At 53.4% G+C, this 26365-nt stretch overlaps 3 protein-coding genes across 4 annotated transcripts; all 3 read left to right on the plus strand.

The window, feature by feature from the left end:
* Positions 1-6165: 6165 nt before the first annotated feature.
* Positions 6166-8391, plus strand: HOXD11 (homeobox D11). Its single transcript, XM_059394215.1, has 2 exons — positions 6166-7335; positions 8073-8391. The coding sequence occupies exons 1-2, from the start codon at positions 6552-6554 to the stop codon at positions 8306-8308; spliced, it is 1020 nt and encodes a 339-aa protein (XP_059250198.1). The 5' UTR covers positions 6166-6551; the 3' UTR covers positions 8309-8391.
* Positions 8392-15042: 6651 nt separating this feature from the next.
* On the plus strand, positions 15043-19294 carry HOXD10 (homeobox D10). Its single transcript, XM_059394212.1, has 2 exons — positions 15043-16956; positions 18327-19294. Exons 1-2 carry the CDS (start codon positions 16002-16004, stop codon positions 18602-18604), a joined length of 1233 nt encoding a protein of 410 aa, XP_059250195.1. The 5' UTR covers positions 15043-16001; the 3' UTR covers positions 18605-19294.
* Positions 19295-20826: 1532 nt separating this feature from the next.
* Positions 20827-24280, plus strand: HOXD9 (homeobox D9). 2 transcript variants are annotated; one of them, XM_059394214.1, is made up of 4 exons: positions 20827-21432; positions 22027-22065; positions 22744-22982; positions 23329-24280. In XM_059394214.1, the coding sequence occupies exons 1-4, from the start codon at positions 21113-21115 to the stop codon at positions 23568-23570; spliced, it is 840 nt and encodes a 279-aa protein (XP_059250197.1). In that variant the 5' UTR covers positions 20827-21112; the 3' UTR covers positions 23571-24280. The 2 variants fall into 2 exon arrangements, with proteins under 2 accessions (XP_059250197.1, XP_059250196.1); XM_059394213.1 differs by lacking the exons at positions 20827-21432; positions 22027-22065 and having other exon boundaries at positions 22073-22982; positions 23329-24279.
* The last annotated feature ends 2085 nt before the right edge of the window (positions 24281-26365 follow it).

A 26365-nucleotide genomic window follows, 5' to 3' on the forward strand; every position in this document is an offset into this window, starting at 1 on the left:
CTCCCCGCGTGGTCGCCGCTGGCCAGGCCTGCCTTTTTAAAGCCGAGACCTGGCGTGTAAGAAAAGCTGTGGATAGGAGCTTTTCCTTCCGCTCCTTCTCCGCTGGTCCCCAGCACCCTTCCGCTCAGTCTGTCGCCCTGGAAGCCAGCAGAGGATTTGGAGACCGGGCCAGTCGGGCCTCTCTCTATGCTTCCAGCTCTCTGGGAGGGTTCTGCAGAAGCCGAAGTATAACCTTGGCCTTGAGGCTTCCTGAGTGGGGGTCTGGGGTCACCTGTCCTAGCTCTTGTCTGGGTTATTTACACGCGCACTCACTCTAGCACCCTTGTACTTGGATTTCTGCTCCCACCTAGACTCCCTTTCCTCTTCTCCCCAGTTTTTTTTGAATTTAGTAGGCACCCTGCTAGAGCTCTGAGTGTAATTAAATCTGGGAAGTCCTTCGGGAAGGAGTAGAAAAGGGCTACAGGCACAATTCTGTCTCTTTGCAGCCAAAGCCCCTTGTGGCATAGCCAGAAACTTGGATCTGGAGAAAGAAAGGGCACCGCCCCCCTCCTGTCTGCCCTGGCTGGTTCTGGAGGACAAAAGCCACCCTAGACATTCAGACTTCGGGAGGAAAGGGGATGGGAGGAACGGTGTGGCTGGACAAATTTGAAGACCCCTCGGAGTTTGGGCTAGCTGGCCCCTCCAGCTGGACAGAATGGGGTGGATACTTCCTTCCCGTGGATTCCAGGGAGGCTGAAGCTCCAGGGCAAACTGCGGTCTCTAGACAGGACTGGTAAAATTTCTCCTACTTCTCCTATCTCCTCCCATATGTCTAGGCCAGAGCCCTGCACTCGATAATTGGACTCAGCTCTGGTGAGGACAGCTGCTAATCTGCTCTGAGGCTGGGTTGCACTAGGAGGTGGGAAAAATATCCAGGGGGAGGAGAAGGGAGTGAGCAAGGAGAGGGGTGTCCTACATTCCAACTGTAAATATGGCTTCCCTCTTTAGATGGGTAAAGTTGTGGACATGTCTTTCTTGAATCAAGGTAATGGGCCACCATAGGGAGAGATGAAAGTTCCTTCATCAGCCAGGGGGTGAAGAAGGAGGTCCCTCAAATCCTTAGCCCCTGGTCGCTGCTGTTGACCAAGTAGAGAGAAGTTCACCTTCTCTTACCCTCTTCACCACCGCACAACTCCACAGGGGGCCTTTCTGTGCCTCAGCCACTGTGCCTTTTCTGAGCCCACGTCTGGCCTGCCTCAGGGGCGCCTGTAAGGCCCTGGGCCCTGCTGGGTTTGCTTTGTAGAGACTGGGGTTTCTGATGCCAGATGGAGTTGTTTTGCTTGTGCGGGGGGGGGGGGGGGGGGTCTTCCCTCCCTACCCGCAAAGAAACCAACCCCCCCCCCCAGCTCCTTCTACCATTCCTACCTCTTTTCCCTCTCCTTCTGAGAAGTAACACTCCCCCCCCCCCAGCTCCTAGTGAGATGTATGGCAGCCAAAGAGTTGACGATTCTTTCCCCAAGTCCAGTGACTTATTTTCAGCAGAGGACTAGGCCCTAGATCTGGAGCGAGCACCTCCCAGAGAGCCCCAAGCCTCAGTCCAACCTACCGCAGTTTATGTTTAGACTAATTACATTTTCTTTGCTATCTAATAGTTGTTGTGCATGTTCTGTGTTGTTTTGATTTTGTCCAAAAAACAATAGCTTGTATATATCAGATACATCAAAATGTTTTGAGTGGAAATAAATATACAGGTCCCAGCCAAGCTGTCAAGGGACTGATGTCAATTTTTCAAAAACATTCCAAATTCCCTCCTCGTGATTTGAGGCCACCAAATTCGTTTTTCTTTCCTGGTTGTGGTTTCACTGCAGGTGTTGACTGTTCATTAAATGAGAAAATGGCTTCCAAGTCAGTCCGAAAATGGTGTATAAAAGCCTGTGAACAAAATGTGTATGAAGCATCCAAGTGGGAGGAGACGGGGGTCTTTGAGCAGATTGGAAGGCATTAAGTGAACTCTTAGCTTGTAGGCCAGTGCTTCTATATTTTGCCTAAATTCTCAAACTTTAGGGCTTGCTGTTGGGGGAGGGTGTTGTCAAGATATGAGGTTCCTCAGATTTCAACACAAAACATCTCTCCCTGCCATGTTTCAGTCAGGCTACTTTGGAACAGGCTATGCCCTATGGAAATTCTGAATCCTGGCACTTCTGTCTGGAGCCCAGCAGATTCCCTTGGGAAATGTGGCCTCCACACGCCATTGTAGGCCTTAGGAGCCTCTAGCTGAAGCTGGAGAAGTTAAAGTCTGCTCAGCATTCACTATCTGCTTGCAGACCTCAGACCCCGGCTAGCTTTGAAATTAAAACTAGAGAATTCCTAGTTTTAGATAGTGGAAGAATTGGCAAAACCATTTAATTTCTAATACCAAGTATTCATGGACTATGATTCCCCTTTCCTGAAGCAAATTTGATGTGTATTCTAAAACATTTAAAAAAACAGCTCTTTTAAGAAAAAAAATACAACAGCAGGGAAAAAAGAAGCAAGAGGTTGTGAGTCCCTATCTTTAGAAATGTCTTCCCACCTGATGGGGCTCCGGGAGCTAGTTGCACCCCGAGCTGAGTCTCTCCCCCAAAACAGCCGAACAAAGGCGGAGGCCACACGCAGACCTCAGGTCCAGAGAGCTGGGTAAAGGACTAGGAAACCGGAATTAGATGCAGGCCCTAGGATAACATGGAGAAACAGTTTCTTTCCAATGTATACCATTAAATCATTGTGCTCTTTCTCTTTAGTCTGGGAGGTGGGGTTGGAGGAGAAATTCATGAAGACCACTCCCCAAAGAGATTGAAATTATTCTAAGTGTAAAATCTCATTGTCCGTTGGAGCTTCAGCAGTGTTTTTCAAATTTATCCCCCTTACTGATCCACACAAATACAAAGGCGGTGATGTCCTCTCTCCTCTCCTAGCCAAGGTTCTGGCAGGGATTTGGAACCACGACAAAATTCCTAAGAAACAAATGCGGAGAGAAATGATGCTGAAATCTGAGGGCTCAACATTCTCTCACACAAAGACAAATGCGTCTTCCGAAATGCTGCAGTCCGGGCAGGCCTCTTGACTGAGAAAAAGGGTTTTAAACGAGAAAAATGGCTTCGGCTGGCATTCAACCGGCTGCAAGCTCAGAGGGCCCACCGGGGGACTCTTAAGGCCTGGGGGCTCTCCCTGAAGGAGGAGGACTAGGGAGGTTTCCGGGAGGCCGGCTGGGTGGAGGAGAGATCCAGAACCGTTGTAAATATTCATGTCTGGGGGGGGGTGCCTCTTCACCCCGCCTCACCCAGCGGCAATCATCCCCTCCTTCGTGGGAGGGGGGGGGTGCACAGCGCTTGTCCGACTGTCCTTGGACAAAGGTGATCTCCCCACATTTTTGTTCTCCAGTCACTTGACTTAGGGAGCCCATTCGGAAGGCTCTGCAGGGAAGAGACTGGCTCTGGGTGTTTTTCCCCGCGTTTCTCCTCTTCTTTCGTTTCCCAAAAGAGCATAAATAATTAAAGTTTGGCAGGGAGGAAAAGCATTCTTGCAGAACTGTAGTGGCAATAAATGAAATGACTCAGAATCCCTTCCCCAGTCAGCTTTTACGAGGGCTGCCAGACAGTGTCTGTTCACGTTCTCCAGATACCAGGGGCGCCCTGACAAAGTTAAGGTCAAGTTAGTGTCTTATCTTGGGTGGCTCAAAATTACCGCATCGCGTCTGGGCGCTGCGCGGAAAGCTACCACTCGCGGAGCAGCTGGCTGTGCGGGAAGGGTCGGATGCGCTTGTGCTTCGAGTGGGGCCGCGCAGGCAAGGACAAGGCCACAACGCTGGAGTCTTCATGGTAGGTTCTCGCGGGACGCGCGGGTCGGGAGGCTGCGGTTTTCCTTGGGTTTCGGAGTGAGGATCCAGGAGGGAGCTGGGGCAAAGGGCCGAAGCGGGCTGGGCCCAAAATGAAAGCCCAAGTGTTGGGGGTGGGTGCGGGGATCTGCGCAAACGCGCAGAGAGGGGTCCGCTGCCCCTTCCCCTTTGCACCCGCGCGCCGCTGCTGATGGCTCACCCTCCCCCGCCAAAGCGCGGCTCCAAGCGGAGCCGCCATCGCCATGTCGTTGAACTTGAATGGTTCCGTCCTCCCCATTTCCCTCTTCAGCGGTCAGCAGGCTTCGCTTTGGGGGCAGCGGGCTGCCTGCGCCCCACCCCGTGCAAAGAGAAGGTGCGAGAATTTTGCGCACTCCCAGACACGTAAAGACCCGGCTGGGTGGGGGGGTCCCTGCAGCTGCTGCCCTGGGTCCTGAGCTGCCGCAGGGCTAGTGTCCGGGGAGCCATTTTAGGAGAGAGATCCAAGGGCGTCGACCACGAGCCGAAAGTGAGAGGCTTGGCGGGCGATGGAGATGAGAGGCAGATAAGTGTGCTGGCGGTCTGGACTGAGGAGAAAGGGGCGAGAGGGAACCTGGGCGAGGGTGCCAGCTGGAAGGAGGGTTCACAAAACGATAGGCAGTTCTGGGGCGGGGGGAGCCTCCTTACCCTCCAGTCGCCACAGACCTGTTTGCGCAGTGTTGGGAGGAAAGCAGAGGTGGGAGGGGGGGCGGAGGAAGATGAGTGGGAGGGAGAAAAGGAGGGAGGAGAGAAGGGGGGGGGGGGACAACGGCCAGAAAATAGGTATGAGCTCCGATCACCCGCCTTTTCTCTGTCTGTCGGCATGGTGGGCAGAGCTCGCCACACGGGCACTGCCGCGGCCGGGGCCAGGGAGGGAACCAGCTTCAAAGCCTGCACCGCCTGCTCTGGGCATAGGGCTGAGGCCCAGAACCCCGTGCTGGGATTGCCTGGGCTGAGGAATCTTGGGGAGAGGGGCAACTTCCTGCCCTTGGTTCTGGGATTTGGGTTTGGAAAGCTTCTTTCTGAGAGACCGATTTTACCTTTGGAAAGCGCTGGTTCTCCTGGAGGCGGGAGTCCAGGCCTCGCCTGGCCCCCTGGGCTAGGAAAGAGAGACCCGGCGGCCGTGGAAGAAAGTGAGGCCTTGGGGCAAATGGATGGGGGTCTCTCGGGGCCAAGTACTGCAGAGAAGTTCAACCAAGGAGGAAAAAGCTGCTGAGAGCATTCTGCTCTCCTCCCCAGAGCCGAGGGACCTCCGGGGGGCCTTACCCCTGCCCCCCCCACAGGGACCATGCCAGCGCAAGGGCACCGCAGGAGCCTAGGGGAGACCAGGCAGCGGGGATTCGTAGCCCTGGGCTGGTCTCCGACCAGGGAAGGGGCCGGTTGTGAGGCGGACTGGTCCTAGCTCAGGCCAAAAAGCAGAGAGGGTGAGGAGGGTGGAGGCGTCAGTGGTTTGTCTCCGGTGGTGGGGAGTGGAGACCAGGCACCTTTAGAGTAGGACTCCAGATCCTTTTGTTCTCCAGACCCCCCAACTTCTAGAGGGTCATGGGGCGTCTCCGCTGGCTAAACTTCCTCCTTGCTTTAGCATTAGGAGAGGAAAGGCAGAGAGACTACAGGGAGAACACAGAGGTGGTGACACACAGCAAGGGGAAAGGAAGAGAGGATCAGGAGATAAAGAGGAGAGGAAACGAGGAAAGTAAGGAGAAGGAAGAAAAGAAGGCTAGAGGGAACAAGAGAAGGGAGTGGGAGAAGAGTGGACAGGAAAGAAAGAAGTGAGAAGACAGAATGGAGGCGGAGGAAGGAGAAAGGAAGACAGGAACAGAGAGAGGAGGAGAGAGGGCAAGAGATCCGAGTGCGCACCGAGGCCCTGGCCTGGGTGAGCTCCTGGTAAGGTTTTGGTGTAGGTTTATTCGAGCCTGGCACTCGCGCTCCCGGGGTCAGCAGTGGAGAGAGCCAAGTTATTCTGCGATGAACGCGCAGGGCTGAGAAATATGTAAATCAGGGCTCCGTGTGCCCCGAGAGTGGCGCAATTACGCCCCCTGAGCAAAAAGCAACAAGCTCCGGACCCGCAAGCTGCAGCGGGTGGCAGCGTCGCGGGGGAGGGAGCGGCTGCAGGAAGGGGTGTGGGGGGTGGGAACCTCACAACCTCACACCTAGTCCCCTGTGCCCCAGGCTGGGGCTCCCCCCTCCGCTCTCCGCTTCTTTCCCTTCCCCCTTCCTCCCCCTTCCTCCCCCTCCTCCTCCTCCCCGCCGGCTTCGGTCCGCGTACTTAAAGCGGCGCGGGCCGGCGCGGGCGGGCGGCCCAGCCGGGCGGTGGCAGATGCACCCAGCAGTGGCAGCCGCCGGCGGCGCACAGGTGACCGGCCCGAGGCTCAGCCAGGTCGGGAAGCGCCCGGGGAGTGCTGGCTGGAGCGAGAGACTGATCCGCCCCCAGCGCTCGCGTGTCTCGGCGCCAGGAGCCGTCCCGGGGCGTGTTGGCGAGAGCTGATATAGATATAAGGACATTTCTCTCCATGGCGTCACGTGACATAATTACCACCAGAATCAATCAAGATGAATTGCACGTCAGCGCCCGGTGGGGATTTTTGCTTAGTTGATCCTGGCCCAAGCCTCTTGTGCAATCGATGGCTCAGGTTGGCGGCGCGGGGAGCGGCCCGGGGCTCGCCGGCGCGCACGCCGCGAAGCCATGAACGACTTTGATGAGTGCGGCCCGAGCGCAGCCAGCATGTACCTGCCCGGCTGCGCCTACTATGTGGCCCCGTCGGACTTCGCCAGCAAGCCGTCGTTCCTATCGCAACCGTCGTCCTGCCAGATGACTTTCCCCTACTCTTCCAACCTGGCGCCGCCGCACGTCCAGCCCGTGCGCGAAGTGGCCTTCCGCGACTACGGCCTGGAGCGCGCCAAGTGGCCGTACCGCGGCGGCGGCGGCGGCGGCGCGGGGGGCGGCGGCGGCGGGGGCGGCCCCGGCGGGGGCGGCGGCGGCGGCGCCGGGGGCTACGCTCCCTACTACGCGGCGGCGGCTGCGGCCGCGGCAGCGGCGGCGGCGGCGGAGGAGGCGGCCATGCAGCGCGAGCTGCTGCCTCCCGCGGGCCGCCGGCCGGACGTGCTCTTCAAGGCGCCGGAGCCAGTGTGCGCCGCTCCCGGGCCGCCACACGGTCCCGCGGGCGCCGCCTCCAACTTCTACAGCGCCGTGGGCCGAAATGGCATCCTGCCGCAGGGTTTTGATCAGTTCTACGAGGCTGCGCCCGGGCCCCCGTTCGCAGGGCCGCAGCCCCCTCCACCTCCTGCGCCGCTGCAGCCCGAGGGCGCTGCCGACAAGGGCGACCACAAGACGGGGGCCGGTGGCGGCGGGGGAAGTCCCTGCGCCAAGGCGACCCCGGGCTCCGAGCCCAAGGGGGCGGCAGAAGGCGGCGGCGGCGATGGCGAGGGGCCCCCGGGGGAGGCGGGGGCTGAGAAGAGTGGCGGCACAGGTAGGCACCCGGTGCGGGGTGGGCTGCTGGGCCGGGGGCCGCGGGCGCGGGGGGGCGGCGGGGGCCTCCCTCTGCTTGCGCCGTTTTATGTGCCACTTTATAAGCGTTCGAAGGGGTTTATACATCCTATAAGATTTCCCGGGCCGTTGTAAAGTGTGTTTACGATAGGAAACCAATTTAGGTGGGCTTAAGGTAGACTTCGAAGGGGACATTAATCGCTGCAGAGAGCTTTTCCCCAGTTTGGTGGTGCTGGAGACCCTGGAGTGAAGGGGGGAGATTTCAAGCCACTTTGTGAGTGTGGACACTCGAGCCTTCTGCTTTTAAGGGCGGGTGGGGTGGGGTGGGGTGGGGAGATCCTTGAACTGGACTTTATCCAAGCCTCTGGCTGACGCGCGCTGCTGACTGGAGTAGAGCAGATGCCTGGGCGCGCTCGTGTTTCTCTCCCTTCAGGTTCCAACTCAGAGCCGGCCTTGCCCTCTGCTTCTCCACTTCCGTGCCAGGGTGTGTGTGTGTGTGTGTGTGTGTGTGTGTCCAGGCGTGAACACAGGTCCACGCCCGCACTCTCTCCTGTGCCCGCCCATATATCATCCCCCACGACGCAGGCAGGGCCTTTCAGTGGCGGCGGGGGACGTCCCCAAAGGGCCCGAGGCCTGGCCCTCGTGCGGGCCTGGGCCGGCGGGCGGCTGGGGGTGGGCAGCCAGCGGCCTCTCTCACCTCTTGGTTTCTTTGACTTGCAGTGGCCCCCCAGCGGTCCCGGAAAAAGCGCTGTCCCTACACCAAGTACCAGATCCGCGAACTGGAACGCGAGTTTTTCTTTAACGTGTACATAAACAAAGAGAAAAGACTCCAACTCTCTCGGATGCTCAACCTCACTGACCGGCAAGTCAAAATCTGGTTCCAGAATCGCAGAATGAAAGAAAAGAAACTGAACAGAGACCGTCTGCAGTATTTCACTGGAAACCCCTTATTTTGAGAGCTCCAGGAAGCACCCCCTCTTCCCGAGCCCCACTCACCCACCCACTTCCCCATCAGCCTGCCCTGGGCAGGCCCAGTGTCCTTGGGTTTAATGACGCCTCTTCTCTGTGGAACTCCACGATTCCTTCCCACGGTCAACTCGGGACCTCCCAGCGACCACTGCTGCCTGCGGACGAGGCCGGGGACTTGGCCGAATGGATCCTAATAAGGGGAAAATGGTAAATGCAAACGTCCCTTTACAATTTTACCGCCAATGTGCTGTTGTTCTCCCTCCTTCTCTCAGAGTCCCCGTGGGGACGCTGTGGGATCTGTAGAGAGTTAGGCCGCTAGGCTGGAAGGTGCTTGTTTTTGTTCTGAGTTTAAGGGACCTGATCATCCCCTTGGTGAATGCAGATTATTTAAACTCTGGGAAATGTATCTTCGGCCTGCTGGTCTGTCGTATCAAGGCATAAGTCACTGTGTTTTGTGTGAATAAATGGTTTCTGGTAAAATGGAGGTTACAGCTTCAACACACTATATGATTTTTTACTCTTTAAGGAAATTTAGTGTCTGATTAGGGGATTTTGGTGGACAGAACCTTCTCCCATATGCAACTGAAAACCAGGTGAAATGCTTTTTAATCCCGCTGAAATAAGAGTAGCTCTCTCCCACCCTGCCTAGGCTACACTGCTTTTAAAAATCACTTTAGGGATGAATTTCTGAATTAAGGCTGTGACCCAGCCATTCTGGTGCTGCTTTCTGCAGGCAGTGAGGCTGGGGCAGCAGGAACCTAAGAAGGACGTCTACTCCTCCCACCCCCAATTTAGTGAACTTGGAATTTCTGAAGAGACAAAATTCATTTCAAAAAAACTTGTTAGAAAATCTAAATTTAATCTTAACAAGGTGTCAGGACCCAAGGTCCCTTAAAAAAAGAAACCAAAATTAGAAAGCTTCTTTGAAAAAAAAAAAAAAGTTTGCTAAAAGGGAGTTACCAGTGGTCCAGAGGGCTTGGGATCCTTGCTAGGTCACAGCAGGCATGTGGTAGAGAACGTAAGACCCCTCCCTGGAATAGGGCCTGAGGCTGCAGACCCACTTCTCACTGCATTTATCGCTTCAAGTTAAAGAATGTGGTGGGGGCTGAACTGCACATTATGTTGCTGGGCCAGGCCAGGCTGTTTACAAAACCTTGAACTGTCTAGACAACACCATAAAAGCCAAAGTTCTAAACAGCTTAATTGGGTTATATTATACACCTTCTGGTGGGCCCAAAAGAGATTTCCGCAATGTGCAATAAACTGTAGGAGTGAGAAAAGCATCTCTTTCTCTGAAAAAAGGTAAAGTGAATCATGACTCTTAACCTCTCCTAAGCCCAAAGTGTAAAAAAAAAAAAAAAAAGAAAGAAAGAAAGAAAGAAAGAAAGAAAGAAATCCAGAAGATGTACAGTACCCCATGCATTTTCAGAGGAGGTATGCATTTCCAAATGCAAAATTTTTTTAATTGCCAAAGTTTGGGGGGGAGGAGGAAAAACATAAGTGCATAAGTGTATGCCTTTGAACTTCCAAAATGTCAAGGTCATCACCTTTAACCTTTCTGAATAATTAGGCGCCTTAAGGTTCTTCTGTGATATTCAGCCGCCACCCACTCTCACACAGACATGCTTACACATATCCAGACCCCCACATACATTTATGACCACACAGCATCATATCAGGGGCTCACTATAAATCTAAGCAAATGCCTAATTTCAGGATCAATAATCTTAATTTCCCTTTAAACATTTGTGTAATTCAATAGCAGTTGACTTCTTTTTAAAATACTGGTTAGATTTAAGTGTCTACCAGCATGTTTTTTTATACAGCTAGTATATACTGAGGTGGGTTTTTTGTTTTTTGTTTTTTTTTTTTTGCGGGGGTGGGGGTGGTCACAGACAGCAGTCCTTTTTGCTTTAATGAAGAACCACGGCTTTCAAAGCAGGCATTTGAAAGAGGAAGCTTTAGTCAGATTTACACCATCGTTGTATTTGAAAAAAAACCTGCTGCACCGTCAGATAAGTTATTGTGCGTTCTATGATATGGAACAAAACTAAAAATATTTATATTGTTTTCCAAAGTGTCCTTCAACCTTTGGTGAAAATTGCGAGAGAAACAAAGCTTACAATTGAATAATTTCGTTCGGAAGGGGATTCCTTTGTGTGGAATTCTGGGCGTCCGTTAAGATGTCAGTGCCCTAGTAGTATGGTCGTTGCAGGAGCTTAAAACTGCTTTATTTCTTTCTCTCTCCATCTATCTTTTTTTTTTTTTTTTTTTAACTGCGTCTAAATGTAGCAAGCTTGTGTGTCCAGTACCGTAGGTAAGCCGAACCAAGAGATACCATTTCCCGTTTGCATGGCCTTGGAGAGCCACACGGGGGCGTGCTCACGTTCCAGAAGCCGCGTTTGGCGGAGAGGCCGCGGTACCCTGTCTTTCCCAATGCTGATTCTAATAGGCAATCTCAGCCGGTTAGAAACACCGGGTCACTAAGGTATTTGTTTACTGTTTGTTTGTTCTAAGCAGCGACGAGGTGTGGGAAGTTGTATAAAGCAGAGAAAAAGGAGCTACCCATATTCCTGAAACAGACAATCGTTGTCTCCTTCAAGATAACGCTGTTGCAAAGAATACCTTGGTATAACCTGGTGGTGTCAAGGAGAGATTTTTTTTTAAAGACCGATACATACATCTCGAAATAGGTCGTGCCATTGAGAGCTAATTAAATTAGAGAAATTAATTGTCTTATTGGTTTGAGTATGGAGAACAATATGAGGATAGGACCAACTCCTCCCCAAAACAGCGTCCGCCTGATAATGCTCTCCGACTGCCTGGGATGATTAAAAGGCTTTTGTTTAAGACTGATCTGGGCGCGCCGGCAACTTAGCTGAGTGTGGTCTCAGAGAAAATGAGATGCGTCGGGACTGAGGGGGTTGTTCTGGGCAAGGGACTGCCCCCCAACCCAGCCATGCCTGGCACCGGGGCTGCCCGTAGCGAGAAGCACAGGCAGGACTATGAACTGGGGGCGCCTGGGCCAGGCTGGGCTGGTGCAGCTGTAGGAAGGGGCAGGCTGTCCCGGGAAACGTTTTTACTAAGAGGCAAGGCGGCATAGAATGGGGTTTGCATTTGAAGCAAACGAGATTTGCGTTTGATAGAACCCTGGACACTCTTTTCAGCTGCCTGCTGGCCTTGAGAACGAGTTTGATTTTGGCACCAGCTCTCGGAAGCAGTCTTCTTGCTGCATGCCCTCTTGCCCCCCAACCTCCTTTTGCAAAGCCCCTGACTTTGGGGAGGGCCTGCGTCGCCATACTCTGTCCAAAAGGGAGGGCTCCAGGACAGGCATGGGCTGTTCTGGGGGAGAGTGCCTGACCCTTCTTTCCCGAAGTTCATTGTAAAGCCCCCGCAATGCCCAGAATTAGTGCTGGCCTCCTCGGCTCTGCTGCCTCTGTCTCCTTTCTCCAAACCCTGAACCAAAGGCCCCAGGTCCACCCCTGGGAGTTGGCATCAGCTTCAGTGGAGTCTGGGGCACCATGAGCCCCCCAGTGAGGCACCAACCAGAGGCATAGGTGTTCCCCATGGGCACCCCCGGCTCCCACCTGTCTGACCGCGGGTCCTGCTAAGCTACTGCGAAGCGACATTTCTCCGAGCCGAACCTGGGTCTCAGTCCAGGTGGGGAGAGAACACTCCTCCCCAAATGTCGTTACATTCCTCTTCAGGCGGCTCCAGCAAGGGTGCATGTGGGCTTTCGAAGCCCCGTGGGCTTTCGAAGCCCCTTGGCCTTGGCTGACAGCCTTCCTCAGACAACGGGCATTCAGCCGTCTGCAGTTCCCTTCCTACCCGCAGCACCCAAGATGGGCCTGAGAAAGGACAGAGGATTGGACCCGGACTTCCGGGGGTTGCAGACCTGACCCCTCCTGATTGTTCAGAGCCTGTGGGGCTCATGGAGTACAGCCATGTATTTTGAATCACTGAGATCTCAGATCCTGAGGTGGAGGGAAAGTGCGCCAAGTAGGAGTCTTTTGTGTCTGGGAAGGAAAGAGGCTCCCGGCCGCCTGCTCTTTTGCAGAGTCTCCACAGACCCTGCTTCATTGGTGGTGGCTTCCACAGCCTGCCCATTTGCCCCCTCGATTTCTTTTCAGATTGGCTGGAAGGTGCTCAGTGCAACCTGGAGGGGCTCCCTGGGGAAGCAGCCTTTAAAATTTGTCCTCATCCAATCTGCCCCCAAGGAATGGCACAGCCCTGAGGCCACTCAGGGCCCAAATTCAGGGCTAACCTAGGAGTCCCCAAGTCTACTCAGGCCCACGGTCACTATTCTTCCTGGTGACAGAAGAGCGCAGATGCAAGCCACTTCTGGATTACAAATGCTAATTTCTTGCTAAAGCGACTCTATTAAATTTTTTCTCTGGAAAGAGCTGTGCCAGGGAGAAGGATGTCTTGGTACAAATATGGATATTCATCTCCTTTATAGTGTAATATTGATTTATTATTAATGGTAACTGCTCCAACTGATCTAAAGATGATCGAAAACAGCAGCTATGCAGCTACATTAAATACTCCTAAGCAAAATACAGGCTGGCCTTAAAAGCCACTGCCTTTTCATTTCATTTGCTTCAACTTAGCCTTAGAGTCTTAACCGAACTTGCCATCCTTCCAGGTCCAGATCATTTCCTTGTGTTATTTCTATTTTGCTCTGTTTTTGTTATAAAATTCCTCTGAAATATTGGCATCCCTGGCTTCAAGGAACTGGTCTAAAGACAGATACTTGAGAAGGAATAAAAGAGAATTTTGTGATAATAGATTCAAAATCAGAGCTGAGACACATATTTTCTGTGAATGGAGAAGAACCATGTAAAGCTAGATGTAATGTGTGTGTGGGGGGGGGAGAATTAGAGCCCAAAGGCCCCGAGAGTTGAAACAGAAAGGCCCCCAAATTCGGAAGGCAGATCCTGCTTATGTTGGCTCACCATAGACCTACCCGCTCGGCGAGGAATTGCTGGGTTTTAGCCTGAATGTTATCTTCATGTATAAATAAAGATTATGAAAGGGCATTTGATGGGCATAAAATTCCCGATTAGATTGAACAGTCTTGCCTCACGAGTGGGATAGGGAGAATTGGAGAACCGAGTTCCAGGCAGCGACCCTGGCTGAGAGGCAAAGGGACGAGAGTCTCCGAGCGCCAGGCTGGCGTCAGGGCGCCTGCCGAGAGCGTGCGCAGCGGGCACTTTGTCCAGCCCTGGGCACGCTTAGCTGAGGCCGGGATCACGATCTCCACCTTCTGATAAAACAATTTTTGGGGTGCCGGTCCGTGGCTGTTAGCTTTGAAAAGGAGCAGCAAGAGACTAGAGTCAAAAGTTGGATTTTTTTTCCCCTGCCTTCCTCTCCACCCATCCCACCCCACCCCACCCCCATCCTCAAGCTTAAAAACAGCCACCCCTAAGGTAAGGTAATGTTTAAACCTCGGGCTTCGCCGGCCCGGCATCCCGCTGCCGGAGCAGTTAGAGGCGCCAGGCTTTTAACCTGACAATGATGTTGTATTTGAACAGCTGCGTAAAGGTTTAAAAGGTCTGTCTCATTGCCACCGCGAAGTTTTTTAAAAGGGGTTATTGTTTGGGCGAGGGCACTTCGAGGGGACAGGCAAAGTGGTCCCAAGGCCGAAAATAATGTTCAGTGCCTGTTTCCACCAGGCCGGGGGAGATTCTTTTTGGGGAGGGGGGCAGAGGGGTTTTGGAAAAGGATTTTGTGAAGAAGTGAGCAGGCTCCTAGTCCCCCTACCCCAGAATGCTGAGGCGCTTTAATGAGCCTCAGGCTCCAAAGAAATGTTCAGCTGAGGCGGAAACCCAATTTGCCCACAAGTTTAGTCTCTGGGCCTGAAACCCAAAGCCAACCCATGACAGGGCGAGTGTGGGGACAAGAAAACACAGACGCCTTTCCGGACAGAGAACTGTTTCACAATCAGGGTTTCTGGGGCCCATTTCCTCTCTCCGATGCAGGGAAGGGGATCTGGGAAGCCTGAGGACGGCTCCTGTGCCCTGGCCTGGCCCCTCAACCAGGGCAAGCCTTTGGAAATCAAGGTTAAAGCTCCCCGCTGCTGCCCGGAGGCCGGGGCTTCCGAAGGGCGGCTCACCCGCCTGCAACCAGAGAACAAGAAAGGAAGTTATTGGAGAAGTTTCTCGTAAAACTGAGTTTCCATGGTGGTGATGGTGGTTATTCTTTAATGAGCTCAACCACAACCCCAGACCAAATCCTCTTTGCAGAACTTTCCGTCACCAAAGGAAACAGAGGACTAAGTTTCTCCCACTTCCTTTTTTTTTCTCCCTCCCCTTTTCCAAGCAAAATGGTGTCAAATAATTTTAGGAATTGTCCAAAACTATAAAACTCAACTTCTGACAAAAGTATAGCTTTTAATATTTGACGATTTGTGTTAAAACAAAAATTGACCTTCTTGGTTAGTAGCGAAGGGGAAAAATCAATAGTATAATTTTCAATAATTCATAAAGCAAACGCCATTATGCTAAATCTTAACTATTAATCTTATCCTTTACAAAGTCTCGATTGATTTGTTAATAAAATATCTTCCCGTGTGTGGCAACAGCGGGTATAACTCTTTAAAAACCTTCAGAAGCAAGAAAATTACCAAGTAGCCCAAGAATGTAGATGAGAATTTTATTGATCGCCCTGATTCTTCTTAATATGTATTAATAAATTCCACAACCTTTTGTACCTTGCACTTGTCAGAAACCAATGCTTTTACAAAATCCATAAAAGGAAAACATATTTTTCTTTGCAGAAGAACCAAATGACACCTTTGCATCTCCCTCTCTCTTTGCTATTCGGCCCAGCCAGTTTTCTCAAACTTCTGGAGTCTGAGGGCAAGAGTTTTCCCCTTTCCTTGAAAAAAATCTTTTCTTTCTCTCTTCCTTCCTTCCTTCCTTCCTTCCTTCCTTCCTCTTTGCTCATTATTATCAGGGTGTGTAGGGAAGGAAACCTCGGTTTAGTTCTCCCGCTGGGAACCGGAGGGACGCTTTCGAGGATAGCCAACTGCTGGCGAGGGATTGTCTCCGGGCTGAATGCTCCCAGCGGCCCGGCCGCAGAGGTCGGGGTGTGGTTCCTTCGAGAGAGCCGAAGGCTTGGGCAGCCCGCCCGGGCGCGGAGGGGCCTGGATCCCGCATCTCCCTCGGGCTGGAGGAGGGAATGGACAGCGCCAGGGCCGGCCAGTCCTCGGGGCTCCGGGCCGGCCAGCTTGGCCTCTTAGCCCTCGCCGCCCTTCTTGCCTCCGCTCCCCACGATAACCTGATCGCGTCTTTGCGTGAGACACCCTTCCTGTGGCTCCCTGGGGTGGGATGTCTCTGAGCCCGGGGAATCCGACTCACCTTCCCACGCTGCCCGGGAGAAAATTAAGCAGCCGGGCCCCCACCCCCCGCCCGTGCCCCGGCTTTCGGGCGCGTTCTCCCTGGGTGTGTGCGGGGGCATGCTTCTGTGTGCAGGCGCACCGGCACTCTGGCTTCCCTCCCCGCCCGTTCTCTCGGACGCCCCTCCGGCTGAGGCTTTCCTTCCGCTAGCGGGGCCCAGAGGCCTGAGCGGGGGACGCGAGTGGGGCTGGCCGGCTGAGCGAGCCCCGGGGAGGCTGGCGGGCGACGGAGAGCGCTGGACCGGTTGTCTCCAGCGCGCACTATCGCGGGCGCGTAGTAGATGTCGCTGTTGTCCGTGCTTACGCGGCCGGCCGGCCGGGCTCTGGAGCACGTGACCTGCGAGGAGGCTGCGGCTCAAGGCCATTTTCAAATCTCATTGGCTTGGTTGTCATGTGGTCGGCAGAGGCATCCACAATTACACGGGGAATGTTTTCCTAGAGATGTCAGCCTACAAAGGACACAATCTCTCTTCTTCAAATTCCTCCCCAAAATGTCCTTTCCCAACAGCTCTCCTGCTGCTAATACTTTTTTAGTAGATTCCTTGATCAGTGCCTGCAGGAGTGACAGTTTTTATTCGAGCAGCGCCAGCATGTACATGCCACCACCTAGCGCAGACATGGGGACCTATGGAATGCAAACCTGTGGACTGCTCCCGTCTCTGGCCAAAAGAGAAGTGAACCACCAAAATATGGGTATGAATGTGCATCCTTATATACCTCAAGTAGACAGTTGGACAGACCCGAACAGATCGTGTCGAATAGAGCAACCTGTTACACAGCAAGTCCCCACTTGCTCCTTCACCACCAACATTAAGGAAGAATCCAATTGCTGCATGTATTCTGATAAGCGCAACAAACTCATTTCTGCTGAGGTCCCTTCGTACCAGAGGCTGGTCCCTGAGTCCTGTCCCGTTGAGAACCCCGAAGTTCCTGTCCCTGGATATTTTAGACTGAGTCAGACCTACGCCACCGGGAAAACCCAAGAGTACAATAACAGCCCCGAAGGCAGCTCCACAGTCATGCTCCAGCTCAACCCTCGCGGCGCGGCCAAGCCGCAGCTCTCGGCCGCCCAGCTGCAGATGGAAAAGAAGATGAACGAGCCTGTGAGCGGCCAAGAGCCCACCAAAGTCTCCCAGGTGGAGAGCCCCGAGGCCAAGGGCGGCCTTCCGGAAGAAAGGAGCTGCCTGGCTGAGGTCTCCGTGTCCAGTCCTGAAGTACAGGAGAAGGAAAGCAAAGGTCGGTATGAACAAGTTGCCACCCCAGCGGGGCGTGCAGCCCGGGAACCCGGCGGAGAGGGAGCGCCTGGGTGCCCAGCATTGAGCCGGGGCAGCTGAGGCGGGGCCCGACTGGCAGGTGCCGCTCCTCCTGGCTTTTAGAGGGGCAGTCTCAGTCTTGAGATGGTCCCCGCTTCTCCCCGGCTGCCCTGGCCCTCCTGGCTGGTCCTGGCCCCACGCTGATGGCGCCTGGGCAGAGGAAGGGCTTGCCGGGTTTATTTTTCCTGAGCTAGACCTGAAATGCAACAAAAGAGGGCAAATGAGACCTGCGGCTCGTAAACATGGCCCCGAAACCTCCTTTCTCCTTCTCAGATTTGCAGTCCCAGCTTTGCCTTTCACCCAATGATGATTTTAAGGCGGTCCAAGGCAGTGTGTTCGTGTTCAAGTGTATGCACCCCGCATCCTGCGAGCTTGGGGGCGGCAATGGGAACGAAATGACTGGGCTGGTTGGCACTGGGACTGGGGAACAGGGCTCCCAGCCTCTGCGGGGTTAGGTAACCTTGGCTTTGTCTGGGGGAAAGTGCCGTAAGCTTTGCAATCCATTTGCAAAGAGGGCAAAGGCTGAAGGGGGGGAGAATGGAATCTGCAGGGCCCACCCGGCAGGGCCAGCTTTAGGGCTAAGCTGGGGCAAAGAGCCTGGAGTGCTGGCTTTTTTAGAAGGAACCCTGCCCTTAAGCCTCTCCCTCAGTGCCCAGAGGTGGGCCACAGTAAGGAGCCACATTTCTCGGCGTGGGAGGATGCTTTTGTGTGGGGTCAAGAAAGCATGAGAATGCAAGAAATTCTGGGGAGTACAGCAATGCCCCAGGCAGGTCGGAGAAGGTGTACTCGCTTCCTTGGTTATCTTTTGAAAGAGAAGGGCAACTATCAACCTGGTTGTGGGGCTCCTCGCCTGGGCAGGAAAAGTGGGGAAGAAGTGGCAGACTTGGGGGTGTGAGGCAGCCGTGGGGTTGGTAGTCTTATTCAGGCTGTGGTTTGCTTCTTCCACTCCAGCCCAATTATAAGCTGCCCAGTTAGAATGTTGTTGGGGAGATCCTGAAACTTTACTATTGTACTGATGTTTTGTGCAAATCAGAAAGTTGAGAGGAGGAGAGAGAGAACCCTGACACCCAGGGCAAGAGTACCTGCCCATCGTGTCATTTTGGGCATTTAAACTAATCTGGCGTCAATTACAAATCCTTTCCAGGGCCCACCTCATATGAGTAATGTTTAATACCAGCATTTCCCAAAGCGGCCTGGCTGCCAGCGGGGTCATGGCCAAGGGTACATTTGAAAAGACTGAGAGAAAAAAAAAATTCTTGATTTTTTTTCTTCTTCTCCTTTTAATTTTGTTAGAGGAAATCAAGTCCGATACTCCAACCAGCAATTGGCTCACTGCAAAGAGTGGCAGAAAGAAGAGGTGCCCTTACACTAAGCACCAAACGCTGGAATTAGAAAAAGAGTTCTTGTTCAATATGTACCTCACCCGCGAGCGCCGCCTAGAGATCAGTAAGAGCGTTAACCTCACCGACAGGCAGGTCAAGATTTGGTTTCAAAACCGCCGAATGAAACTCAAGAAGATGAGCCGAGAGAACCGGATCCGAGAACTGACCGCCAACCTCACCTTCTCTTAGGTCCCAGGCCCGTCGGAGGCCAGGATCGGAGAGGGGGCACCGCGTTCCAGGGCCCAGTGCTGGAGGACTGGGAAGGCGGAAACAAAACCTTCATTGCTCTTTGTTTTTTGTTTTGTTTTGTTTTGTTTCCTGCTAGAATGTGACTTTGGGGTCATTCTGTTCGTGCTGCAAGTGATCTGTAATCCCTATGAGTATATATATATTAAAAAAACTAGCACGTGTAATTTATTATTTTTTCATCGTAATGCAGGGTAACTATTACTGCGCATTTTCATTTGGGTCTTAACTTATTGGAACTGTACAGCATCCATCAGTTCATTCATCCATCCAGCAATGTGACTTTTTCATGTTTTTCCTAATGCAAAAGGTCTCTGTGTGTGGTTAGTCCATGATCTCATGGCGTTTTTGAATACATTCAGTACTTAAAAGTACTTAAATTACATATATATTTAAAAAAAAAAATTAAGAAAACCCACAAGCTTTGGGGGGAGGGGGACTAAAAAAGCACATTACAATGTATCTTTTCGCAAATGAATTTAGCAATTGTCTTTGGTGAGATGGAATATTGACGACTTATGCCTTGTAGCCTTCCCTTGTGGTGCATCTGTGGTTTGGTAGAAGTACAACAGCAACCTGTCCTTTCTGTGCATGTTCTGGTCGCATGTATAATGCAATAAACTCTGGAAACGAGTTCGCTCCCTCTGCTTTCTGAAATGGACCTATGTTACAGTGGAAATGAAAGCCTTTGGTGAAATTATTTTCCGGTTAAATTGCTTGTTTGGGGCAGTTGAGGATGGTGACAGAGAGCAAGAAGGAGGAAGATGGGCGAAGCTGAAGGAGGCCTAGGGTGCTAAAATTCAGCAGTGGTTGGTGGAGGGGAGTGATAATCCAGCCAAGGTGTGCTGTTTTCCTAGCTGGGAAGAAGGGGAGTCTTCCCCCACCTCCCCAGTATAGTAACATAATTGAATTCTAGATGGGTGTTTGTTTCCCTCTAACCAGAGCCTAGTAAGACAGTGCCCCCGCTGCTTTTTTCCCCACAGCTCCCTTTTGTGTGTTTTCCTGTCTTTGGTTTTGGTTTTGTTATTTTCTAACACTTTCAGTAGGGTCTTGGTGATTTCTGACTGGTGTGCCATCATCAGGGGCTAGGTTGAAACCAGTCTGGCCCACCTGGAAGCCGCCGGCCTCCCTTACAGGAACAAGGACAAACAGCAGCTAGCACTGCCACGGTTCCAGTTCTGCCCCCTTCCTTGCCCTCACCCCCACCCTATCCCAAGCGCAAGAAGAGCCAGGCCACAGGGAAGCCGAGGATGGGTGAGTTTTCCCATCCCACTTTGCCCTGGTTTCCTTGTGGAAGGATTTCATGCTCAGTCATTAGCTTTCAGTGGCCCACATGAAATTTTTGTAAAATTTTCTAAAAAGATTCCTCCTCCCCAGGTAATGCTCCCCCTATTTAACTATAAACTGTTGGGTGGAGCCACTGTATCGGGAGACAAGAAAATGTACAAAAGGTGACTGAAAGGGACTTTGCAAATGAACATGACTTCACATGAAGTCCAACGTCCAGCTGCTGACCCAGCTTAGAAAACTCCAGCCAGCCTTCACCGAAAGAGTCCAGGCTTATCTAGTTCTTTGTTGGAGAAAGGAGAAGAGGCCTTAGAGGGAAGAGCCGACAGAGAATTCGTTTCCTCATGTTGTGTTGTGGTTTCAAAAGGTCTCCTCCGACTTCAAGAAGCTTCACCAAACACGTCCTTTTCACTTTTTCTCCCCATGAAACTATTTATTCAGGGGCTCTGAGCCTTACAGTTCCCATCAAGAGAGTCTTTAGGAAATTCAGTATTTATTCAGAGTTTTAAACTTCCTCCTGAAAACCAAGAACCTTCCCCAGTTCCAAGACAGAACCCTTTAGGAGAGCCATTTCTTAGGGGTGGGAGAGAGAAGGCTGGGAATCAATGCCAGGTTGGAAACACAAGAGTAGATTTGCCCAGACCTCCATTGGTTGGGCAGGAGAAGGAGGGCAATTTTAACTTATCCGTTTCCTCCCTGCGATGTGGGGAGCGCCATTAGTTGTTGACAGGGGGCCATGTCTCAGAGGAAAACCCGTGCTACAGGCAAAGGCATCGCCTCTGGAACAAAATCAGAAAGCCATTGGCAAAGGCAATCAATCAGGCCATAAGTAGCCATTTACCCCCTTCCTTTCCGGGGTTCGAGGTGGGCTGGGATCCCTCCAAGGGTGCTCTGGGCAACTTGTAGAGTGAGGAATATATCCTCTGCGGCCCGCTCTCGGGCTGCTTTTGTCTCGGCTCCCAGCCGAGCTTCCGAGGCTTTGTACCATGGATTTGGGAGTGACAATGGGCATTTCCCTCAGATTCAAGGCTGCCCAGCCTTACTTCTGGAGAAAAAAAAAAAGAAGAAGAAGAAGAAGAAGAAGAAGAAGAAGAAGAAGAAGAAGAAGAAGAAGAAGAATTCGGAAGACAGTGGCGCCACAAGAAGCGGCCTGGCCCCGGCGAGATGCGGTTCCCGCTGGCCTCTCTGAGGCAGGCTGCGGGTGGTGGGCGGGAGCGGGCCTGCGCTAGCATTTGGGTTCTGCCCTATGGCGTGTTCTCTTCCAGGGCCTCTCCAGCAGCCCCGGAGAAAGACAAGGCATCCTGGCCGCCACCGTCCCCGCGGTGCCTACGCTGCAGTCTGCCAGCACTTCCGAGGGCACACAGAAGCCCCAGCGGAGGCCGCCGAAGCACCCAGTCGGCGGGCCGGGCTGCCCCAGCTCACCCCTCGGGCCGTGGCGTGTGCTTAGCCTCACGTCGGGGGAGTGTGTGGCTGCGCGGGCGTGTGTGAGTGTGCTAGGGGGAGGAGGCCCTCCGAGCTGCTCCATCCGTCCGTTTTATTAGGGACACATTAATCTATAATCAAATACACCTCATAAAATTTTTATTGAAAGGCATAATATCATTACAGAGGTCTTCCACCTGTTTTAAACAACACGACAAGCTGTGAGAGAGCGTGTGTGGGTCTGTGTAGGGAGGGGTGCGTTTGGGTAGCAAAGAAGGCACAGGGAAAAAACTCCCCTCGGGCGCCAGGGGGCCGCCTCCGAAGGCCGGCCTGCCTCGGGCCGCACGCCGCCCTGCGCGCCCTGGGCCGCCCGGGGCTCTGGCCCAGTGCTCGGTGCGCCCGGGACCCGCGGCCGGGAGCTGAGTCCACGGGCTGGAGAGGCAGCGCCTGGGTCTGAACTGCAGGACCGAGGACGGCAAGAAGAGACGAACAAATAGTCCCAGCGCCTCCTGCGGCCACGGTCGGGCGTAGTGGTTCCAGCCACCGCAGGCTGTCCGAGCCAGGCCGGACCGAGCTGGGCGCACGGACCCGGCCCATGGGCTCTAATTGCGGCGCTTATGTTGATGATGATTTTTTTTTTTTTTTTTAAATCACAGCAGCCCCCAGTTTAGCGGACTGATTTACTCCCGGTATTGGTAAATATGATCACGTGGGCCGCGCGACCAATGGTGGAAGCTGCAGCCTGCGAACTAGTCGGCCGCTCCGGCGCCGGCGGGGAGCGGCGCCGCGGCGGGCAGTGTAACCTTGGGTGGGAGCGCACGGCGCCTCAAAATGTCCTCCAGTGGCACCCTCAGCAACTACTACGTGGACTCGCTCATAGGCCATGAGGGCGACGAGGTGTTCGCCGCGCGCTTTGGACCGCCGGGGCCCGGCGCGCAGGGCAGGCCCACAGGTGTGGCCGACAGCCCGGCTGCTGCTGCCGCCGAGTTTGCCTCGTGTAGTTTTGCCCCCAAATCGGCCGTGTTCTCCGCCTCGTGGTCCGCGGTGCCCGCCCAGCCCCCGGCGGCGGCGGCGATGAGCGGCCTCTACCACCCGTACGTGCCCCCGCCGCCCCTGGCCGCCGCCGCCTCCGAGCCCGGCCGCTACATGCGCTCCTGGATGGAGCCGCTGCCCGGTTTTCCGGGCGGCTCGGGCGGCGGAGGTAGCGGCGGCGGCGGGGGTGGAGGTGGCCCGGGCCCTGGTCCCAGCCCCGGCCCCAGCGGCCCATCCAACGGGCGGCACTACGGGATTAAGCCTGAAACCGGAGCGGCCCAGACCCCTGTCGCCGCCACCTCCACCTCCTCCTCCACTTCCACGTCTTCCTCTTCCAAAAGGACTGAGTGCTCCGCGGCCCGGGAGTCCCAGGGGAGCGGCGGCCCCGAGTTCTCCTGCAACTCGTTCCTACGGGACAAGGCGGCAGCGGCGGCTGCGCCCGGGGCAGGGATCGGGTCCGGGTCCGGGGCAGGAGGCTCGTCGGAGCCCTCGGCTTGCAGCGACCACCCGAGCCCAGGCTGCCCACTGAAGGAGGAGGAGAAGCAGCATCCGCAGCCGCCGCAGCAGCAACTTGACCCAAGTAAGTGCAAAAGAAATTGCCCCCTGATTTATTGCTGAAACCTGTAAGGCTCGAATGTGCAAAACTGATAGTTTTACTAACCTATAAAAACGTCTAGACGCCTACTCTAGCCTAGGCGAGCAACACGCATCCATAAAAAGCTTCCCATAACCACCTACCCTAGGCGCGCGGTTTGTACGGTAAACAGAGCGCGGGCATTAAGGCTTTTTATGATAATTCCCCCCAAGTTGTGAAAAGCGGCCATCCTCGGTGAAATTAATTTAACGACCTCTCTCCCCCACCCTGTCGTTTTTCCTTGCCTCCCCTCCGCCCCTCGATCCCTTTCTCCAAACTCCCCTCTTCATAGATAACCCTGCAGCAAACTGGATCCACGCTCGCTCCACCCGGAAAAAGCGCTGTCCCTACACCAAATACCAGACGCTTGAGCTGGAGAAGGAGTTCCTCTTTAACATGTACCTCACCCGGGACCGGCGCTACGAGGTGGCAAGGATTCTGAACCTCACAGAGAGACAGGTCAAAATCTGGTTCCAGAATCGTAGAATGAAAATGAAAAAGATGAGCAAGGAGAAATGCCCCAAAGGAGACTGACCCGATGCGGCGCTGGCGGGACCACTGTGCGCTGCAAAGGCAGTGGGGGTTTTGTTTGTGGGTGCTGATTTCCAGAAACTCTCCTGCGATTCGGACATTTCCTCCCCCTCTCCCTTTTAGGTAGAAGTGACTGTGTGGTTGGTCTCTGTGAGGTATTTGGGGGACTCTGTATTTGCTCGCTTTTGTGTTGGAGAAACGAAGTGGCTTTGGGTTTTGCCTCCCCCCTCCCTTTCCTGAACCGTTGTTTCCATAGGAAATGCTATATTTTGTGAGTGCACGCTGGATTAAGGAGCCCTCCCCTGTGTAAATGTCCTCTATGTTTCTGAAAAGTGCTGTAGTTTAGCCCCCAGCGCTGCTCAAGCAGGGGCCAAGGGCGCCCCACTTCTGAGAATGAAGGCAGAGCGACGACGGTGGGAGGCCCGCCCAGGTTGCCCACCAGTCCCCTTTCCTCAGGGAGCCCATCGGCCCTTCACTGAGACCTGAAATGAGGCCGAGAGGGGAGCACAGGGCCTCTGGTGGGGGGGGGGGTATTCTTAGTGCACTGGAGGGGCGATCGCTCCTGGGGAGGGCTCGGCTTGCGTGGGCGGCCGCGGGTGTAGGCCCTCCGGGTTCCTGCCTGAGGACCAGTTGTAAATGTTACCGCTTCCTACCAATAAATGCTGACCTGATCAAACGGAGCCCAGACGCTGGCCCTGAACACTGTGTGTCTGCTTTCTCTGTCTCTTTGCAAAATACCATCCCCACAGGACTTCTCTCCCATCCCTGGGAGGGAGACACTGCTAAAAATCTGGGGCCCTTCCACCTAAGGTCCGATGTGCCTCTGAGTCTATCCTTTGTGTGGGCAGAGGGGGGCCCTTGGCTGCTCTGTCCTTCCCCCAGCCTGCTTCCAGCTTCTCAGCCAACTCCGGGCCCTCGGCCCAGTGTCAGCCTCACAGCAGTGCCCAGCGGAGCCCCCCCCCCCAGGGCCCCAGAAGCCAGGCACACTTTTCCTGGGAGTTGGAACATCGCACCCCGTTTCCGCCTACTCAAGGGTACCAAGCCATCTCCTCCCCTCTCTAAACAAGGGAAAGGCCAACTGCATTCTGGAGCAACTCCCCCACCTCCAAAGGCTGGCTGGCTCCTGAAGGACTGAGCCCGTTAGGCTGCGCCCAAGCTTCTGCCCTGCACACACTCAAGAGCCCCAAAGTGACCTTAGCAGATGAAAATGGTCAAGGCTCTCCTCGGCAGCTCCCCCCCCCCCATCTTAGTGCCCCTTCCCCCCCCTCAGTTCCAGTGCGAGTTTAGCCCCCAGCTTGGCCCTCTAAGGTCTGCTTTCAGGGGCTAAAATGAAGGTCATTGTAAGTGAAGGTTCGGCCAGCATAGCTTTTGCAGGCTGGAGAATGGGTGGCGCCGGGTGGCCTGGGCTAGGTGGAAGAAGGGGGGTGGCAATGGCAGAGTTTGGGGGGATCCTGATGAAACAGGGGACTTGAAGGAAAAGCAGAGGGGGGCTGGGAGGGAAAGCCAAGGCCCAGATCCGGCAGAAGGTGCAGCGTACCCCCGCCCCTGCGGCCAACCCGATACCTAGAGCTCTTTGAAAACAGGAAGAGCCAAGGTGTCATAAAGCCATCGAGCCGGCGAGACGTCTGGAGGTAATGAGTTTACGACAGGCTCGGCGCTTCGCTTTGAAACCATCTCATTTTGATGTTGTGTTTGTGGGAGGAAGGGAAAAATGCAGACAAAACTGGGTCTTAAAATCTGGACAATAAAATATAAACAAGACTGTGTTGGACCAAGAAGGCATGGGCTTGAGAGTTCCCGATGAGGTGTGAGCACCTAGGAAATAAAAATGGGGGAGGGTAGGAAAGAGGAGATGATAGATTTCTGATTTTTAAAACGAGCCCAGTATTAGAATCAGCCTATGGTGGGTGGCTCTTTATAATATTTCACTATGGTGGCAGTCTAGCTCGTTTTCTTTCTTTTTTAATTAGCCTGTTATTTGGGGAGAAGTTAGTGATATTGAATCATTTACTGGAACCCAGGGTCTCCCAGCCGAATCGTCGCAGGGAAAGATGTATTTAAATGCCCTTTCATAAAAGTACCTGGCCTCCCATTCCAAACTTTGTAGCAAAAGTATTGTTCTAAATTCTAAATTCTCTTTGCTTATAAAAAATGTAATCGTTACAGCTGAATTGGAAGAAAACATTTTTGAAATTGAGAAAAACGATTAACCTCGAAGGAAATACCTCAGCTGATTAAAAAGTCTTTGCTTTAACAAAAATTCAAGTGGAATGCTTAGTCAGTTTATCTCACTCTGTGACTTGTGATATAAATTTAAAATCTCATTTATTGTGTATAGAAATGCCAATAAACACAACCAAACAGGGCCTTTCCAGACAGCCGCTCAGAGATCCAGCAAAAAGCTTTTAATTTGGTTTCTAGTTCTGCCTTCCCTTGTCCCCAGATTGCCCAGTGAAATGGGCCTGAAGGATTAAAAATAAAAAGTTAAAATAGCAAATATTCAGGATTTTCTGCTGAGCAACAAGCTTTAAAAGAAAATACCAATAAAATGAACTATCATTTATTCGTTTTCGAAGTGCCTGGCTCCTCTGACAAAAAAGCCTGCTGTAGTTGATATTTATAAAGCTGTAATTTTTCTTCAGCCCAGCCCATCCTGTAACTGTGGGCGATTACAGAATGGGGACCTACTGTGTCTGGCAAAAGAAGGTCTGGAAGCTTTTGAAAAAGACACTATTGGAAGCTCTCGGGAGTACAGATATCTTTGGCGTTCAGGAGCCCCTGCTTACTGCACTTGACTT

This window comes from Mustela nigripes, chromosome 3, assembly GCF_022355385.1.
Source record: "Mustela nigripes isolate SB6536 chromosome 3, MUSNIG.SB6536, whole genome shotgun sequence".
Lineage (NCBI taxonomy): Eukaryota > Metazoa > Chordata > Mammalia > Carnivora > Mustelidae > Mustela > Mustela nigripes.

Excerpts from the sequence above, each read along its gene's own strand:
- HOXD11 (XM_059394215.1), top strand. The coding sequence starts at position 6,552 with ATGAACGACTTTGATGAGTGCGGCCCGAGCGCAGCCAGCATGTACCTG. Across the intron at positions 7,336-8,072 it reads TGAGAAGAGTGGCGGCACAG|TGGCCCCCCAGCGGTCCCGG; the intron begins GTAGGCACCCGG and ends TTTGACTTGCAG.
- HOXD10 (XM_059394212.1), top strand. The coding sequence starts at position 16,002 with ATGTCGCTGTTGTCCGTGCTTACGCGGCCGGCCGGCCGGGCTCTGGAG. Across the intron at positions 16,957-18,326 it reads ACAGGAGAAGGAAAGCAAAG|AGGAAATCAAGTCCGATACT; the intron begins GTCGGTATGAAC and ends TAATTTTGTTAG.
- HOXD9 (XM_059394213.1), top strand. The coding sequence starts at position 22,202 with ATGTCCTCCAGTGGCACCCTCAGCAACTACTACGTGGACTCGCTCATA. Across the intron at positions 22,983-23,328 it reads GCAGCAGCAACTTGACCCAA|ATAACCCTGCAGCAAACTGG; the intron begins GTAAGTGCAAAA and ends CCCTCTTCATAG.